Source organism: Leptosomus discolor, chromosome 10 (genome assembly GCF_034619465.1).
Source record: "Leptosomus discolor isolate bLepDis1 chromosome 10, bLepDis1.hap2, whole genome shotgun sequence".
In the NCBI taxonomy this organism is placed as follows: domain Eukaryota; kingdom Metazoa; phylum Chordata; class Aves; order Leptosomiformes; family Leptosomidae; genus Leptosomus; species Leptosomus discolor.
In genome coordinates this window covers 21,531,175-21,551,202 of record NC_141400.1, presented here as the reverse complement: position 1 = coordinate 21,551,202, position 20,028 = coordinate 21,531,175, and the positions used below count along the sequence as shown (strand labels likewise).

General features: G+C 52.0%; 1 protein-coding gene across 1 annotated transcript in view; it reads right to left on the bottom strand.

Moving 5' to 3' along the window:
- STK32A (serine/threonine kinase 32A) overlaps window positions 1-7,621 on the bottom strand; it is a 31,321-nt gene extending 23,700 nt beyond the window's left edge. The window contains exon 1 of the mRNA XM_009954238.2: window positions 7,570-7,621. Coding sequence (XP_009952540.1) covers window positions 7,570-7,621 — 52 coding nt within the window. The remainder of the gene's footprint in view (window positions 1-7,569) is intronic.
- Window positions 7,622-20,028: the final 12,407 nt, after the last annotated feature.

Sequence of the window (20,028 nt, the reverse complement as noted above, 5' to 3'; positions counted from 1 at the left end):
AACTTGGTGTGTAACACGCTTTTTTTCCTTTGCAGCTCAGCTGCAAAGGCAAATTCCCTGGGTCAGCCTTTGTCAATGGCAGATAAGGCAAGGAACCAGCAAGTGAATGTTTTCATTCTGCCTTGCCTGTTAAACACGACAGCTTCATCTTGTTCCTGCTGAAACCAAATTCAATGAAGTTTAGTCCATCAAACATTCATACCACGTGGACAAGTAAATAGGCAGCTGGATCTCCATATCCTTGTGGATTCTATACAGCCGTTCGGTAACTGCAGAACACACACAGCAACCCTGGGTGCAAGCTTCTCTCCGCTCAGCATCCAGAATGGCTGTTTCTGCTCAGAAGGGAAACAGAAGAGCAGCAGCTTTGCAAACCGTGCATTGGAACAGGAGGGAGGAACGTGAACATGCATTTCACTTCACCCTCTGGCCTCTGGCTGAAGTTGGAGCTGGGAGGTGGACATCAGGAGGGAGAATGTTTTGTAAGTGCTAATCTGAAGGACCCTACACACCAAGTGTTTCTGATCAGCCAGGATGAAGCTGCCTGTGTTACATCTCAGGCAATAAACAGATCTAGAGAAACAGCAAATCAAATTACCGTACAGCAAACGCAGATTAACTGTATGATGTTCAAACCCTGCTGCCGATTGCTGGATAAGGCACCACGGTGCTGCCTACCGAGTCGATGCTCTGAATCCTGCTAACGCTTCTCCAAGATGCTGGTGCAGCAGCGCTGTGCCCAGCAGCTGCCAGCTAAGGGAAGGCGACGCTCGGGGGTCCGCTCCATAACTGGCCACTGCTGGCTGAATCAAACCCCACCGAGACGCTCATTCAAGGCATCAGAGAAACACCTCTGACAGCCTCACAATAACCCATCAGCTTTAATTAACGTGACCGCTGGAATCACGACGAACCACCGATGTGAAGGGCTTGAAACTGCAGAGCTCATCAGCCTCCTGCCCCTCGTGTTGCCCGGCTGGCAGAAGGGGCTGGACCCTGCGGCTGGAGCAGGGCTGACAGCAACCGGGGCAGGATGCGCGGGAGGACTGTCCCCCCACGGGGACAGGCAAACACCGAGTCCGCCTCTGCCTCGCACACCCTGCAGCACCCACTGCTCCCTGCTGCGGCCAACCACCACCAGGTAGTTTAATAACCATCTCAGGTGGCAACCGGCCATCTGCTCTCCGTGCCGCCATCCAGGTTCGGCTCTCGGCGGCACCCGCCTGGTGAGCCCCAGCCTCCCAGCTCTGCCTTGGGGCTGTTACCGCCATTACCCTGTGTCGACTCAAACAGCGGCATGTTCTGCCACCAGACCAGACTCCACACCGCCTCCAGCACTTTGCTAAACAAGAGGAAACCCTCCAGGCCTCTCCTTCCAGCTTTGAGCAAAACAAGAACGAAAGCACTTGCTGTGCCAAGAAGCAGGGCTATGGCCTTGCCTGCCTGCTGACAGCAGCCCTGGGCACGCGCAGGTGCCTCTCCAGCCCCAGCTGGGCAGTGCTACCCACACTGGCCCGGTGCTCGCTGCGGGCTGCTGACAGGGTCCTTCTGAGGCGTGGGCCCTAGGCAGATGTCTTGCAGGACAGCCCTGCCCAGCAGCTCCACCAGGTGCCACTGGCGTTGCCCTCTCAGGCTGACCTGAAACATCTCACAATTCTGTCCGCACCACCCCCAGCAGACGGGTCTGAGAGCGCCAAGCCCCCCGGCTCCCTCACTCTGCCATGGCCCACTGCTCCGGCTCCAGCAGAGTGGAGGACTGGGGGCTCAGATCCTCCCAGAAAACTGCTGCTGTAGCAGAGAGCTTGGACGTACTGAGGCTCTGGCCGTGCCAGGCGCTAAAGCCAGTCCTGGGCCCAGGCACCAAGTGCCCGGTCATGTGGGGAGGGAACAGGCGCAGTTCGTTTGAAGTCTTGCTTTCACAGAAATGCTGGTGCATGAGCAACTCGTGCTTAGGGCTACAGAGCCTTCCCTCTCCGGGCTTTCTGAGACCGCAGGTTGTCTCGAAAACCGCAGCTCTCGACATAATGGTCATCTGCTGCCTTCTTCATTGACTGCAGGGCACAGAAACCAAGTGACTGTGGTCTGTCGTCCTGCAGAGGCGATTTTGCACGTTGGGGTCTGCGTTCGCTGCTGTCGCCCTCCCAGCATGAAGGAGACGGTGAATTGCTCTGTCCTCTCCCTCCTGCACCCACAGGACCAGCTGCCTGTGTGTGGCTGTTGGTCCCCAAAGCTTTTTATCAGATGAGATTGCCAGCAAGGAAGCCATTGTTAATCACTGCCACAGCTGCAGGTGAATCCTCCTCGTTACAGACTTGCAACACTGGTTGGAATTAAACCCATTTTCCTTGGGACATGTCCTGCCTCTAAGCTAACACCAGGATAACAGGACAGGCACTCACTAAATCCTTGCCACCATACAACTATAAGGAAGAGTACTCTTACTTTGCTGGTGCATTTTTTTTTTAATGTAATGCATGTATTTTCCAAAGAAATTAACCAGGCAGGCTGGGTTTCATTCAGCATGAACATGATGCATGAGGGTCTCCAAACTGCCTCAGCCACATGGTCCACTCAGCCTGCCCAAACTTCCTCCCCAAAAAAGGCTGAAAACAGCCACTGTGTACCTGGTCAGGAGTGTAATACCCACTGTGTAATCCATTCTCAGAATATTTTTTTAAAACAAGCACGCAAAATTAAAAAAATTGTCCTTTTCATTGCCATTATCCTCTCATGCAGGATGCCACAATCCAACCAAAGCAAAGTTTATGGTTTCCAGCTATAGCACTTGGAAAAAAGACCAGCTTCTAGGCACAGAAGGCTTTTTTCAAACCTGGAACTAGAGTTGCCAATATCAGAGCTAAATAGAAGTTGATAACGATTGAGTTTAACCAGATCTGTTTGCCAGTTAGATCACCTGAGAGAAGGGTAGCAGAATAAAAGGGAGAGTGAAGATGCTTATCACCCGCAGGGCAGAATGAGAGGAACAGAACCCCTCCGTGCCTGCTATGGAGAGAGGTGAGCTACAGGAGCTACATGCTCGACACACAGCCCACGACTGCAGGGAGCGGGGAGCCTCAGGTCCCAGGCAGTGGGACCCCACAGGGGGCTCTGCAAGAGGCAGGCAGGCCACAGAGCGCAGAGGTGCAGCCAGGCGCTAACATCTGGATCAGCTGCAAATCCAGAGAAGTCCAGCCAGCAGCTGGACTTTGCATCTTAACACCCTCTAGCTCTATTGTCTTTTAACAGAAATGCTTTCATGAACACTTTAATGCCCTCTACCTCCTTGTCTTCAATACTAGTGTTTTCATTAACTCTTTAAACATGGGTCATGACCGATCTGCTCGTCAGAAAGCTAAATTGTGTACTTTTTATTTCAGAGTCTCAGACTAGGCACGATTACATTTTAACTTCTCTCTGTTTTAGCTTTCCTACCATTCCCAGTTTTCACAGTGAGCCAATCCAGAGTCTCACTCCCAAAGAGTACTGAAATTCATGGTGTACAAATTAGGAACCAAACACATACTCTTTATCCTGAATCCACATCTACAGATTTGACAAGCCTCATTTCACTGCCTGATGGCATCTAAAACAACAAAAAAAGCCAAAGTATTTGCCCTTCAGAGAGAAAATACATGTGCTATGCCAACTCAGACAAATTATGTTTAAGAGATGCCAAGGAAGATAACAAAATTACTGTAAGGAAGCAACTGAAGCATAAGCATGAAATGCCATTTTGAAAGCAAGGGTTGTATTTCTAAACCCAGGTTCAAGGAACAATATTTAGATTAAAAAAAACCCAGAATCTAACCAGCCATGAAAAACACCCTTGTCAGAGACACGTCAACTCTGCCAAAGCCCCCAGACTCCATCTGCCAAGTGGAAGTCAATTCTTCGGGGGGCTGAGGTCCTCCCCTCGCTGTCACCTACCCCAGTACGGCTAGCACAACACCACATGGTCTGTTATGACTCGTCTTCCTTTTGCCACTGTAATTTCCCCCATTTTCATTATATTCCCTCCCTCCCCTCTGCAGCCTCAGGAAAACAAGCATTACCACAGGATCAGGAACGATAATGCAAGTCCCTCCATATCGGGGAGCTGAACTCGGTGCAGATCCAGGCAGAGGAAGAAAGATACGTCTAATGCTCTTCTCAGTCTTGGGGCAATTTAAAGACAGAACAGCTGATGGTGGGCTAGAGAGGACATTGGCAAAGGACCACAGAATGATGTATGTCCATCTCACCCAGCCATTGTCCTCACCTACCATCTATTTCTGCTTTATCTGCCAACAAACTTGGCCAGCTGGGGAGAATATCTGGCTGCCGTCCTCTGGGATGCTTTCCACACCCTTTTGCCCAGAAGCAGCACAAAGTCTGGCTTTTAACATGGTCTCATCCTGACTACAGCAGGAGTTGAGATCACCTTGCAGCACTGAGCCTTCTGTCTGGTTATTACATTTTCTTTTCATCTCACTAGCTTATTATCCACCACTGTGCCTACTCAAAGGAAATGCCAAGAGAAAAATAATACCGTCATCCCACTTCAGCCGAAGGCAAACAAAGCCTCTTTGAGAAGCCCATCTTAAAAAAAAAAAAAAATCATGGTGCCACAGAAAATCCTCAAATTAGAGCACCAGCAATTTGGAAAAATATGCAAGAGGCGTTACAGCTATGTGTGCGTATCAGAGGATGATGGCAGCCCGAGCGAGGTGTGAGCCCCACTGCCCTGCTCCACGCTTCCTGTCCCTGCTTGGCAGAAGGGCGGTCCATGCTCCACAGAGCCCACGGCCGAGCTGGGGAGAGAAGGGAGCCCACTGCTGAAGAACAGAGGCACAGAAAGGTGAAGAAATTTGCCCACAGGTATTCAGAAAACTATAGCACAATATAAATCCAGATTTTTTCACCCTCGAGCAAGCTCCTTAACAGTCCTGTTTAGCAAGAGGTTTCACCTTGCTGCAGCTGCCCGAGGATTCCTCAAGACACGTTTGTTATCGTTAAGCAAAGTGCGAGGTAACGAGAGAAAGGAAATCACTGGACGTCACAGCACGGCTGTCCGAGAAGCAGACCCAATTCTTGAGTGCAATGGCAAAATGCTCCTTAGATCAGGGTGTTCCCTCTCCCACCTGCCCCAGCAGTGGGTCCCAGCCGCAGCTCCGAACTGCTGGGGGCAGAATTCAGGCCGTGAAGAGTCTGGTGCCCTCCTGGTACCGAAGCACTCGCACCACTCACGCTGATGCTGTTTATATCTAAGCAGGTCCCAAAGGAAAAGTCTCTTGATGGCACAGGCAAAGAGCTGGGACTGCTCTCCTCTGGCCACAGTCCCATGAAGTGACCCGCCAGCATCACGGAGCAGAAAAGCCGTTGTGCTGCTTCCTTCTGTACCCAGCAGCTCTCCATTCATTTCAATTTTAATTGAAATTAGAATAAGGACAAGATTGTGACATCCAGGGTGATACAGGCTCTGGTCAACAAATTTGCCAAGACAAACGAAAAGTTAACAGAGGGCATCCCCATTTCAGCTGGGTTTCTCTCCCCCAGTATATTAAGATATGACTAATTAGAGGAAAAAAAAACATGCTACCACTTTTTAAGTCTGGGCAGGGCCATGAAAGCACAACTGCACCGGTCTGGACACTGTACCTAGATGCATGAGTGACCCCACAGCCTACAGAAACTCAGCAGATGAACACCGAACCACTCAAGACGGTCAGGACTGCGCCTTTGCCGTGACTTGCCAGCATGACTCACTAATGCACCGAGCACAGGGTATGGCATTGCCACAGAGCTAACAGGGGCTCCACATGCTGTCGGGTTTTGTTTGCTGAAACCAACCCTTTTCCACGCACAGAACTGGCTCTCATAAGAAATCACCTGTCCGAGAAGATTTACGGCCTCAAGGACAGTCACCCTGCGCAGGTCGTTGCATTGCTCAGGGTGTTAATTCACTTCTCAGTCACAGGAGCTGATATTGCACGAAGCCTGTCAAACCTGGAGAAAGACTCAGCAGAGAGAGCAGCCTCCCCAGTGAAAATTCCGTTTGTTACAGTCAATCTCACAGCCAGGACACATCACCCCAAGGAAGGTGATCAGGAACACGAAAAGTACTGGTCATCCCACACTAGTGTGGGTAGTTATTTATGAGAGATGCCAATATCAGGCATTTAGATGCACCAGGAATAAAATCTCCAGGAAAACCCCACAGCACAGATTTCTTTTGCATCAAAGCAGCTGGAAAAACAAAGAAAAAGCAGTTGCATTGATGGTTTGGGAACGACAGCCAATTTAGCCCAACAGCCACACACAGGCAGCTGGCCCTGTGGGTGCAGGAGGGAGAGGACAGAGCAATTCACCGTCTCCTTCATGCTGGGAGGGCGACAGCAGCGAACGCAGACCCCAACGTGCAAAATCGCCTCTGCAGGACGACAGACCACAGTGCACAGGGATGGGTGGGATCCCCGCAGGGCGGTTCGGGACAGCGAGGGGAACACGCTGCTGCACAGGACGACTCTTCCCTTCCCCACGCAGCCGCGTGCATCGGCAGCTGCCCACGGAGCCCAAGACCCACAGGGCAGCCACTGCCCGGGGCAGGAGGCTTCCCTGCCACGAGCACCAACGGCGCTACTCAGGATAGAATCCCTGCATCTCCAGAATGAAAGCGGGAAATGTTCCTCCTCAAGACCTCTCTCCTCAAGGAGCTGAGCGAGACAGACCAGGTTTTGGCCAACATCGCCTCCTCTTCCCCTCACGGCCCTAGTGATCAGGATTACATCCCCCCTGACTGGAGTTCTGATCTTTGGGACAGCAGTTTATGAGTTATCTAGGTTCTTGTATCTTTTGCTTTTATTTCTATGTATTTGTATTTATCTACACATGCATTGTTATTACTGTACCTAGGTGAAAGCCCATATGGCAGTTAGCAAGCTGACTCATGCAACGGGAAATGTATTTATGGAACAACCTTTTAATGACTGTCTCCACAACCCTGGCAGCACAGTGACACTGGCCCCCAGTACTGCTGTCAGCAATGTATTCTCCTTTTCCAGCCGATCAAGCCCACATGCTGGTGTCCCAGTGCCAACAGGCAGAGCTGCCCAGCTGGGTGGCCACCAGGAACCTCCACCTCTGCTGCTACTGACCAGGTCTTTCTCGGGGGCCCTCCCACCAAGCCCAAAGCAGGGATGGGAACATGCACTGCTCAGGCCACCTTCCCACCACGCTTCATACCAGTATCCCCCCGGCGATCTCCAGAACGAACCTCCCCTGCGACCTCCAGAACAGCAGCGTTTCTCCCCTGCCTTCAAAGCGCCTGGCAGTGTCCAGAGACACCTCAAAACCAAACCTCTGCCAACAGTGACTCTCTCAGCGCCCGGCCACAGAGGGGAGGCGAAAGGACCTGACACCTGACCACAGCTCCGCGGGAGACCAGAGGCATGCTGTTGCTGCAAACCCCGACCCACTCTTGCTTAACCAAGGCGGCCGGGTGTTCTCACGGGAGCTGGCGGCGACTCTGAGTCATCGTCTCTGCACCAGTGGACTTTGCAGTCCCAGGCCACAACTGGGAAAAACTCTTACCGTCCTCGTTTTCATTGAAGGATGGCGACTTGCTGGAGGTGTTGGCTCCCATGGTGCGTTCAGCCCCGGCTCAGCTCTCTCCACGTCTCTGTCACGTTACCACCCTAGAAGCCGGTGCCTCCAGGACTGCGTTACCCGCAGGTCATTCCCAGCAGACCTGGGCCACGTCCTGCTGGTGCATTCTGGAGAAGACAGGAGGCAAAAATTCATCATCATTCAGGATAACGAAGCATTTTCTTCAGTTGCAAATTCCTCAGTTGAGGTTCACTGCTTTGGAGACAAAAACCCAGTAACACCTCAACCTTGTAACCTAGACCAGGACTGCTGCCCACTAAGGGAAGCACAGAAACAGACTCACAGACCCAAAGACCTGAGGATCTGGCTCATGTTTGCTGTATCATCCAGCACATTACACTTTGTATCTTCAGTGCTGGCTAATTGTAGTGAGGACAATACCCAAAATAAATGGACACAGTGACTTGCCTAGATAAAACCAGAAAGGCACTTTTGACTACTAAGGTCATGAGGAGGTGTAAAAGCTGTATAACAAGAAATTCAAAGTGTCAACCTTTTGATTTAAGCTGTTACAGTCATCTTTCACTTGTGACAAAATCATATCTTTTCTTTTTTTAAAATGAAAAGGTTTCATGGAAAATCAAGGTGTAGTTACCATTCGGTTTCTTCAAATAAATTTTTTGGATACAAACTATGGCAAAAAAGAAAAGCTTCTAATTTATGGCTTAGTGCTGGCTGCAGTGGCTGGTTTTCCTCTTACACTGCAGAAGGACAGGTCTGTTCATTAGCAGGCAACACAGGTTTTAATTTTACAGTTCTCCCCCAAACACGTACATGTATACTGGAGCCTATGATTCTGTACAGTTTGATGACACTCAAGACAGCTTGAACGATCTTATATGGGTACAGTAGCAATTTTATTTTTAAAACACTGACATGCAAAGCACCTTTATATACTTATTTTGATACTGACATCCCTGTGAAATACACACTTATTTCTTGGTGGAAGTACAAAACCCTAAAAGAATAAAATGAGGGAGCCACAGTGCAGCACAATCTGGACTTTGTCCTCCTCCAGGGCGTTTGTATTTCGTTGAACGTTTAAGGATGCAACGCAGCCTTACTCGTTTTCCTCAGGTCCATGCTCTGGAAACACAACTACTGAGTAGCTTCACTTTTTTACTTTAAAGTAACAAAATCATGTTATTGAAGCACAAAAGGGAGGAACCACTAAAAAAATGTTGGAGAAAAGAGAATTACTGGGACAGTCTTGGGAACTGGGACTGCCATGGGATGCTGTGGGTTCCCTGCACCAGCACACTCAGCTCCTTCTCTCCAGCTCGCTTCATCTCCACCATCCAGCCAAGAACTGCGCTGTAACCTCACGTTCCTGAACCGGGCTGCAGGGACGTGAAATTCATCCCCAATATGACAATCCTGGGAATCCAACTGTGGATCAAACTGCAGCAGCTGCCAAAGCGATGCGTGGCTGACCGCAGTGGTGTGCGTCCTCCCCATGTCACCTGGAGCCGAGAGGTCTCCCAGCACCCCCCGAGGCATCCAGAGCAGATCAGAGGCCGCACACCAGGCACTCTCTCTCCAAGGTGTTTCACGCTTTCAGCCGCTACCCACCCACGCTGCTGCTGTGGTTCCTGCAGACCTCACTATTCACAGCAAAGAGCAGGGCAGCTTGCATTTCTCAAAAGGCCAAAAAGCCACAGTGCAAACTATAAAAACCCCCTAAAATCTTGATTTGTCATCTCAAAAGAACTGAAACAAGATCCAACAATAAAACAAATGAAGCAGCAAATGTTTATGATCCCTATCAGTGCCTTTGAAGGGAATAGATCAAGTCCTTAGTCTGAAACAAAGCCACCTCTCTTCAAGCCCCAAAACTTACTCTCCAGAGGAAAAATACACCTTTGGATGTGAAAACCATGAATCAGGTTCGCATACAGATGCTTCTGCACCACAGTGATCTTGCTGGTGTCAACCAAAGTCAGCTGCTCAAAGAAATTTTCTTGTACAGGAGTCTGCAGCTCAATTTATTTTTGACAACAAAAGCTATGAGGAAGGGGAGCAGGTATTCCTTAAAGTTAAGGTAGTCTGAGAAATAATTACCAGGATTTGTGTCTTTATAAAGTGCACCAGGGTACGGCAATGATACCTCTTTCCTTGCTTTACACTGCAAAGTCACAAAATTCTGTTATCACAGAATCCCAGAACACCGGGTCGGAAGGGACCTCACGGCCCAACTCACTAAAACCACTCACTAAAACCACTGCCTTCCCTCGAGCCGAGGCGACCTGTGTCTCCGCGGTAACTCCGCGCTCGGTCGGACCCCTCGTCCTTCCGCGAGCAGCGAGGGACCGGCTCCGGGGTCCCGTCAGCCGCGGGGCGGCCACAGCCCCGGCTTCTCAGGTGCCAGAGAGCCGGGGACCCCTGGGGACCCGCCGCCCCAGCTGGCAGCGCAGCTTCACACCGCTCAGCGCATCTCGTCCTCAACAGCCGAACGGGAGAGGAGGGAGCGGAGAGACAGCGGGGCCGCCGCGGTGCCAGGGCTGGGCCCCGGGGGAGGGAAGGGCCGGGCGCGGGCGGAGGGCGGGCGGTGTCTGCAGAGGCCGAGCAGCCCCCGCGTTGTTGGAATTATCGCTGGTGGGCGACGGCCGGGTGTCCCCGGAGCAGGACCGTTAACTCGGAGGGGGGTACAGACACGTCCTCCCCACCCCCAGAGCGCTGCCGAAAGGCTGCCGAGCAGCAACACCGCCAGGCGCAGCGGACCCGCCGCTGCCGCCCCAGGGGAACCCCGGCTGTTCCGCACCCTCCGCGGCCGCAGCCAAGTCCGGCGGGAGCAGCACCTACCGCTGCCACCCTCGGGCCGCCCGGCCGGGACCGCGGACACCCCCCCCCTCGAGCCCCCCCCCGAACCCCACGGCGCTGGGGCCGCCCCGCTCTGCGAGCGCTCCCGGAGCGGGCACCTACCTCGGGGAGGGGACGGAGGGAGGGAGCGGGCCGCGGGCGGGAGCGAGCCGGCGGCGGCCGGGAGCGGAGGAGCCGGAGGAGCCCCGGAGCGGGGAAACCGGAGGAGTGAAGCCGCCGGAGCAGCCGCCCGCTCCGCGGGGTCCCGGCCAGGCCCCCCCGCGGGAGCGGCCCCCGGGCGGCGGCGGGAGGAGCCTGCGCAGCGCGGGCGAAGGCACCGGCGTGGGGACGCGCCCCGGGCCCGCCGCGCCGGGAGGAAGGTGCCCCCCAACCCCCCCCCGGCTGCCGCCCGGCGCTGCAGCCCCGCGGGACACCCGCGGCCGGGGAAGTGGAGGCTCGTCCGCCGCCCCGCCGCGGTGGAAACCCCTCTGCCGCCCCCAGGGTGCTCCCGAGCCGCGCCCTTCGCTGCGGGCCCGCCCGGAGTTCGCTCCTGCTTCTTCCCTCCCGCCGTGCCGGAGGTGTTCGTTGCTGTCGGGAAGGGCCGGGTCAGGCTCTCAACCTGCCCCCCCCCCCCGCCCGTGCGTGCCCTGTCTCGGAGCAAGGAGCCCCCCCCCCCCCCCCCCCCCCCGCTTCTGGAAGGGGCCAGTCCCGCTGGGCGCTCTCCCTCCCGCTCTCCCTCCCGCCCAGCCCGGCTGAGACCCCCAGCGCTGATCCCCGCCGCTCCCCGCTGCCGGGGGCACCGCTCACCCCCGGGTAAAGCGGGGTCCCGCCCGAGCGCGGCCCCAGTCGCTCTGCTCGTCCCGGTGGGCAGCCGCCCCCCTGCCCGGACGCGCTCCTGTTTGGAAGGACCCCTCCCGTACGACGGCAGACGCCACGGTTCCCATCCCGAGGTCCGTATTCTTTGCACACTGGCTTCTCCGCCCTCGTCCTTGCCTGGAGCAAGCTCAGACTCCTGGGGCTCCTAGGGAGGGCAGTCCTTGTCCCAGGGCAACTGGAAGTCAGAGTAATGACCCAATTTTAGCCATATTCGTGTATTTGGAGAAGAACCAACGAACTGAAACACAGCTTGGGTTCCCCTAAAACTAGCTGAATCTTAGTCAAATGCACCAAATCAAATTGCCTGAAAAATAAACACGTGGGCTGCGGAAGGAGAAAGGGGCTGGATCCCCTGCAGAGCTGGGCCAGGGGACGCTTGTCCTCAGCACCCAGCCCAGAGGCAGGACGGTCACCCAGGCTCTGGGGACAGGTCAGCTCTCCGTCAGAGGGACCCCAGCTCCTATGCCTCGGAGATGACCTGCGCACCCCTACAACGAGGGTGGGGATCCGGCAGCCACCGCACAGAAATAACACAGTGGCCGAAATAAAAGCATCTCTGGAGGGTGGGATAACAAGTTCATGCTGCAGCGAATGTTTAATGGTTTGTCTACAGCTCCAGCAACAGGAGAGGCCTGAGACTGCCTTCCCTGCTCACAGTCAGACTTTACCTTTCAGAGCATCCACCTGCAGCCCTTCGCATGTTCAAAGCAGCTTTTCCTGAATGGACTAAAATTTGCTGGATTGAGGATCCTTTCTATTTGATTTTTCACATGAGTGGTTTAAATGAAATTTGAACATTTTTACCTTAAGTCATTAGAATTCTTTTCTAAACACTATTCTTAAGATTTTGTTTCAATAAAAGCTAGAAGCCGGGACAAAACCAGTACAGTTAGTAGCATCCAAAGTGAAAATGTTACAGAAGTACTAATTCAGAGTTGTTCTCTGCAGAGGGGGTTGTCTGGAGAGCTCCAGTATCTCTGTACATTGACATAAATAAAATATTAAAGCCGACTTTCGGAGCAGGCCAAAGAAACAGCAGATGGGAGGGCAGAAGGCAGCTCTCCTGCAACAGCTTCTGAGGAACAGCCAACCTCAGCCCCCAGCCCGGCAGCAGCACCCGCTCCAGCCTGGCTGCCCGGCCACCGCTGGGACACAGGAACGCACCGCTGGGCTCAGTGGGATCCATTTTCCAGGGCAAACAGAGCTGCTCATCTCCTCCAGCCAGGCTTTCGTCTGCAGTGAAAAGGGGGCACACACACACACACAAAATTCAGTAAAGCTTTTCCCCCAGTTTTCTTAAGAGATGGAGCTTTCCTACTCTGTCAACTCAGAAGCAGGAGGCATGTCCCAAGTAGAGGAGTTTTTTCAGTGGGAAGAGAAAAAGGGACTTTGTTCCAAAAGCAGACCCCATTTACTGCGCTGATTCACTGCCCTGTGTGATGAGCTTCCAATCTACTGCACAGAAGAGGGGTGTTGTGTGCAGACAGGTCAGGGAATAGTCAGCTGCAGTTCTCTGTTCTGCTGCCCACTTTCTACTGACACTCATCTGTCCAACGTCAAAATTTGGGGAGAGTGCTGGTAATTTCCTCCTATACACGATACACGGCATACAGAACTGTCATGGCCGAACCCAGAAAACCACCTGCCTGAACAGAAAATGAAGCTAAAGCCTGGCCTGCGTGTACCCATGAGCTACATGTCCAAAACACGCTTTCAAGCTTACATCAGAGCCATTTGTACACCTTTCACTCAGGTTTCTTACCACAAAACCAACGCTTCCTAGCAGGTAGACCCAGGAGCAGCAAGATCAAGGGGAGATCAGGGTTCAGGCATGCAGCAGCAGTAGATACCCTGTCCTGCTGCGCAAGGACAGCTCTGGGCAGCACCTGAAGATGTGCTTCTGTGACACGTCAGAGCTGGAAGTAGAAGTGGAATTCCAGGGTGCAGCAGGGTTCCCTGCGGCGGGGCGTGCCTGCACCGAAACGCACCAGGCAGAACTCGGGGCAGAGGAGTGGGCTCTCCAAGGCACCCGTCATGCGGAACAGCCACCCCAGCTGTCCCCGCTCGGTGACCCGGGAGCACCACGGTAGATCTCTGGTGCCTTCTAACGGAGAAGAGGCAAGGCTGATCCCTCTACTCCCAGAGCCGCCTGCGACAAATCAGTCACCCTCTGTGCCTCCCCCTCGTACCGGAATCCTTCCCTCCCGCCCCAGCCTGTGCCCACAAGACAAACGCCCCAGGCTCTGCAAAGGTCAGAGGGAGTGAAGCACCTAATTGCTGCCACTGAATTAAAAAAAAAGTTTCATTCTCTTTTACTCTTGTACGGTTTTAACTATTCAGCCAACTACACTTTTGTTTCAAGAACCAAACTAGTTTTTAGCAATGGCTTACAGAAATAGAGAAGTTTAGCCATATTTACGGTATGTATTTCCCAGAACCTTAAGCCCTAAAAGAGGTGAAATTATTATGAGTGCCCAAAGCTTCTGCTGCATTAGAGGTATTTTGTGTGCTTTGCAGGTGGGTGCTTGTTCAAGAGCACAGGTATCAACAAACATATTTAATCGAGCTTAAGGCTGGTCTGTTGAATATTTTAATCTACTTCATTTAGGTTCCCCTAAATGCTTTCAGCCCACCAAAAACTCCTGCGTCCGCCTGTACTACTCGGCGCTGGAGAGGCGAGGTGCCCACCCAGAGACGGCAGTTCTGCCGTGAGCTGCAGGGGGTCACTGCCGACTGACGCTCTCCTTTCCAGGGCTAATGTGAGCAGCAGCCTCTTGGTTCAGGTACCTGCAGCCAGAGGCATCACTGGAAGGAGAAATCTGCTCGTGGGGAGTCACGAGTGGGGAGCCAATGGCTCCGCATCCTAACCCCCAGCAGCGCCGCTCCCGGAGCCCATTCCCCTCCCTGCTCACAGCCCTGCACAGAGGAACCGACCACCAGGGCTCCCCTCCAGCAGCACCTTCTCACCCACAAGCAGGGAGCAAGGGTTTTTTGGGATGGGCAAATCTGTCCCCGGTGTCAGTTGACCCGTTTAACCCATATGGACACAAGGATCAAACTACTGCCTGTTAATAAACAGACTGCAAACCCTCAGGGGTGGGAGGGGTGGGCAGGGAATAACAATATTATTCCTCTGAAGAGGCCTTAAAAGTCATGAGAGATGAGATTTGCTTAAGAAAAATCACGAGAGGAGGCTCCTCCAAGGACACAACTTCAAGTGTGACAGTGCACAAAAGCATCGTTGTCTTCAGAGATCATGTGAAATAGTGCCAGTATCGTACATCGGCTTTCCTTTCGGCTTCGGAAAGCTCTAGGCAGAGATGGATAAGCTGAACAGTGAAAAGCCCTGTTAGGGTTTGGAGGGGTCGTTTAGTCTATGCTTGTCAGATATAATCACTACCTTTATCCTCAAGAACCAAAATGGTCCATCCCTGGGAGGTACAAAGTCCAAATTCCTCCCACAACCACGAGGACTTGGGTCCGGGTATTTCCTGCCTGTTCTGGGTCTTGGCTTTAACTAGCAGAGAAGAAAACATTAAACAATGTGGGAGATGGGGGACTCAAAGTAGCAGAAGCTTTCCTGCTGGCATCTAGGATGTCAGCTGCATCCCCTGGGGCTTCTCATGTCTCTGCCCCTAGGTCAGGACTGTGTTGTCCAACCTCTATTCATGCAGCAGGACTGTGTTGCAAAGCGCTCCCTTACCTCACTGGTGTGCCAGAGGAGGCCAGAGCTCACGAAGGAAGGGCCTTCCACACTGCTAGCTGCTACTGCCGAAAGCAGAAACCATTTGGCTTGTGCTGACCATGCACACGGCTCGCTCACAGCTCCTCTGGACCCTTTGCAAACGTCTCTTTCGGGCCCTCAAAGAGAGAGCGCATAATGAGAAAGGGGACACTCAAGCATTGCCCCTGCCATGGAAGGAACTGAACTGGCCCCTGCTGGTTGCAACAGAGAGCTGGGGATGCTGGTTAGACCGTATTCTGCATCCTTCTTAGTGACCTGATCTGGCACGGCCAGCTCTGTCATGCTGAAGCACCCCTACACGGAGCCCTTGACTGTGGCAGAACGTGTTCCTGGGCTGAGCTAAGGTTTCAGCCGCTAAGGAACACAAAACTCCTGAAGCAATGCAGAATTGCTGATGTTCTGGCAGTATCATGGGTTCATTTTGTTTTAAAAAGTACTGTGGTTTCAGAATTGCCACTATGAAACAGATCCGGCTTAAAAATCAAAGTGAGTGTGTGTGTGAGTGTGTGTGAGTGTGTGTGAGGGCGTGAGTGTCCAGGAGCCCGAATCAAAAGAGAATTTTTGGACACACCAATCTGCACGGTCTCTGTTGGGGTGCGAGCTGCGGTTCGGGAAACCCGCTGACGAAGAGCTCTCCAAGGCTGCGGCAGGCGAAGTACTGGGACTCTCGGCTAGAGGTCACTAGAACTCAAGGCAGAACAGGATTTCAGACTTTAAAGTTACTCCAGAGGGAGGACGTGCTCTGCAGAGAAGACTACTGGATAAAAGCTTTTATATATTAATGGTAAGATTACCTGAAGCTCCGTATTCCTGCCATAATACTGCTCCTGGTAAAGAGACTGCAAAATTGTAACGCTTTGCAGAATCCACTGGCAATGCAGAGTTGTTGTCCTTGTGTCTCTACAACACACAGGCAAAACACCAGGCTCTCTACCTGACCCGTTTGTCCTTTGCTAATGTGCCATTAGGGTACAGAGCAGGCTGCATTTTGCTTTGAAGGGGTCAGCGCTGAATCCCAAATACATACGAATACACCCAGACCTGTAGGACAAAAAGTGTTTCACAGAGGGCTTATCAGTATGTTACAGTTCAATAAACTAGTTAACTTTACATGTTAAATTTATAAGGATAAAATGTGCATCTCCTGCTGCGTGCATTACTTCTCAACATTAAAGAATGCTGCCAGCAGAAGGACAAAGTTCTGGGAACTCCCTTCCAAAATGAGGCACACAAAGACAACCTGAGCAGCTTACAACACAACTTGGTAGATCTATAAACGGGTTTGTACAAGTGGGATGCACTGAAAGCGTTTGGATTTTGCTGACCCTCTCACAGGCAAGAGGACTCCTTGTCAGGGAGAGAAACGTGATGCTCTTGGTGCAGGGCAGCAGCGTGGGGAAGGAAGGACAGAGAGAGGAGCTGGCATCAACCGCAAGCATCACACAGCCCTGTCGACAGCCAGAGCTCAGAAAGTAAGAGCACAGCAAAGTGTTGGCTGGTGCTGTCCCCTTTGTGCTTGAGCAACACCCATGCAGACTCGCACCTACATTTCTCCTATTTCAGCTCACAGAGCAAAGAAAGCAGAACAGTGACTCATGTGGATACCAGCGAGACGTGCCCTGGAGTTCTCTCCATCCTTTGCAGAACAACTTGAAACTTGCAGGAGAACATTTGCTGAGCTTGCTTCTCTGCACACATTTCTGCACCAGTGTTACCCAGGGGCCTCCCTCATTCCTAGTCCACCCTAACTCAAAGTACAAAGCCAGCACGAGGATTTTAGTTCCCAGAAGCAGATCAACTCTGCGGCTACTGGACACGAATTAGCTTGTCATAGATGGAATTTATTCCACTAACCTGAGCTTTGCCAGCGGCAGGTTTTGAGGGATTCACTGCATGGCAGTGCTCTGTATAAACACACAGTAAAATTCACTGCGCTTTCCTGTTTGTCTGCAGGATTAAAAAATGACAGCTCTAAAGGTTTCAGTTTCCCCCCCCCCCCCCAATTAACACAAGCCTCCCTTTGTTATTGTCACATCTCCTCATTCTTCTCAAGCCATTGTCAGCTGGTTCCAACTTCTGGAGCACTGGAATAGAAAACACTGGAAAGGAAGCCTGAGACCAGACCTGAGGCTCCCGACCACCCTTCACTAGACGGGTCCCCCAACACAGCAGTCTCTACACGACACAGCAGTCTCTACACTGTGCTGTAACTGCGGTTTTGAAGCAGTGAGATGAGGGGCCGATACTTCTGCAAAGTCAGCTGCAAAATCCGTGCGAACAGCAGGGTCTGTCAGCTTCTGCCAAACTCCTTTCCCTTCCGGCTCCGTTATCCCTACGTGGTGTTGCACTCACAGCCACAGGCGCACTGAGGACATCCTAAAGCTGCAGACGGAGCAGCGTGGGATGGGGAGACATAAGGAGCAGACTGTAGCAGTTTACGAAGGCTGCTCCCCCTTCAGCCCTTCCCACCCCACGTCCCTCCTTGAAGAGTTGTGCTCTGTCCCATGCTGGGGACCCTCGCCAGCCCTTCATGGGCCCTGGCTTGTGCTCCCTGCACCGAGGGGTGTCCCTCAACTTCGGCCTTGCTTTCACATTCAGTTATGCTCCACACGGTCCCTTCCTCCAGCTCTAGCCACACCTGGAGGAAGCGGAGTCTGTTTTCTGACATGGACAGACACAGAAGGAAATCCGCCTCATCTCACTTATGTGTTTCTCTTCCTTCGCCACCATGAAGACCACCTAATCTTCATTTTCTTAATTTTTTAAAAACCTGCCCATAATATTTATATTGTGAAAAACAACTAGAGGAAAATCATAGTATGTAAACAAAAGTTTTAAGTCAAGTTTTAAGTAAGTTTCTGCAGAACTGAATGTTTTATGAATGGCTTTGAGCACAAAAATAAACAGAATTGTAACAGCTCTCCTCCAGGGAGCTGGAGTGTTACCAGTAACTCTGACAACTAACGAGCTCAGTTTTACAGCAGTGAGAACAAATGCACGGAGAAGTTAACTCTGTTTTATGGGCACACGATGTGTCCATAGGCAGGCTGGCAGGTAAAAAGTATTCCTACTCCCACTCCTTTTGACCGGTACGTATCATAACCCCCCCCCACTGGGAAGTGTACATCACCCAGTCCCATCAGAATTAACTGAGTGTCACACACAGCTCAAACAGAAGCTCTCCCACTGCTGACCAGCATTCTTGACTCGCCTTGTTTCAGGACTGAACGCAATGCAGTCAGCAGCAGGCATCACAAAACTGATCAATATCCATGGGCAGCCTTTCCCAGGCATATCTGATTTTTAAAAGTTCTTCAAATTCTCAGAAAAAGGCATTTAATTTGCATGTAGGGAAGAGAGAGACTAAGCTTGGAGGTGAGCTTTTTTAATACATCAGTATCACAAGACGTGTACTTCACCAGTGAAGTCCTATCCTTATAGCTAGAACTGCTGCTTTGAAAGAAGCAGCCCCAAGAGTCACAGGCAATGTCTACATGGTCCACAGAGAATTTGCAGAAGTGAAGTCAGCAACAAAACTTAAAAACACAACAGCATTCTTCGAATCAGTCCTCTCCAACGTATGGGATGGGGGCTCAGTAAGTAAAGGCTTTTTTCCAGCCCCGTTTCTTGAATACTGCAGTATTTATGCTCTAGGAGTCAGGCGGTACCAGGGGCCAAGAAACCCCGCCGGCTGCTGCCAGCACTTGCAGTGTGAAGGAGGAATAAACGGTCCCTGGTGTAAACATGAGAACTGCATAGGGAGGGCAGGGACAACTCCTGCCGAAGGCTGCTGGGCGAAAAATTTACTGAACAATGACATTTGTGACAGCAAAGATCAGAGGCAGAACCCTGCAAACTGCCCAGAAGGACTCGCTGCCGCCTCTATGGAGGCTTCAGCCCAGTCTCCAACGAGCGCCACGGAGGCTCCCGAAAACATTGGTCTTGCCATTGCCTGTGTGCGGGTGTTCGAGCCTCACCCTCACCCTCTCCCCTTCGCTCATGAACAGCTTTCCCTTCAGTTTATCTCCTCCCCTACAGCCCCCGCTCTGTGAGCACAGCCGGAGCAGCAGCTCTCGCCCGCCCGGCAGCCCCTGTGCAGCACCACTCCTGTGTGCTGGATTGGTGTGGCCACCGCTGGCACGGCATCGGGCGTGGGGCAGCAGGAGACCATGCCCTTTCCGGCACGGGCTGCCCAGCCACGGCCAGGTGTCAGGGGCACTCTTTGACAGGACGGAATGCGACGTTTTTCCCAAGGCGCTGCTGCGGCTGAAGGGCAGTAGTTCTTGGCCGTGATTAATACGGCTTTGCTGGTGCGTCTTGAACCAGCTCTCGCATGATTTCAAGGCCCACAGTGAATGAAATTCCTGGCGAGGTCACACCCAGACATAAAGGATTGCTTGAACACAGACTAAGAAGATGCTGATCTGTTATTCAGGGCACTTTTCATGTACCTGTCTGGACTCAACTATTGGAGAAGACAGGAGGCTATGCACAGCAGTCAGAGCTTAACAATGGAAATCGGGAGTTCTGGATAGCTTTTCTCAATGTCTTGGACACCTGTGAGACAGTTACATTTTAGCTGTAAAAACATGTGCTCATGACCTTATATATATTTTATATATACATATATATATACATATATACACACACACACCTTACATGTAACTGGCTTTTCTTTTGTATGTGCTTGGTATTTTGAAGGGTTCAGATGTCCAGCCTCACAGCCTCACTGCCAAAAACTCTTCATGAATGTCTTCAGCAGCAGCTGTTCCTGAGAAATGCTTTGAAAACAGGGAGAAAGTGTCATCAAACACATGGTTGGTTGTGGCTTCTTCAAAACAGTCATATAAAATGAGACAGATGTGTTTATAAGCACAGAAATCTTTGCAAAATACTCATAGCTGAACATCATTAAAAATGTTATACGTCTACCACACACCTAGATGTTAAACTGACATAACTTG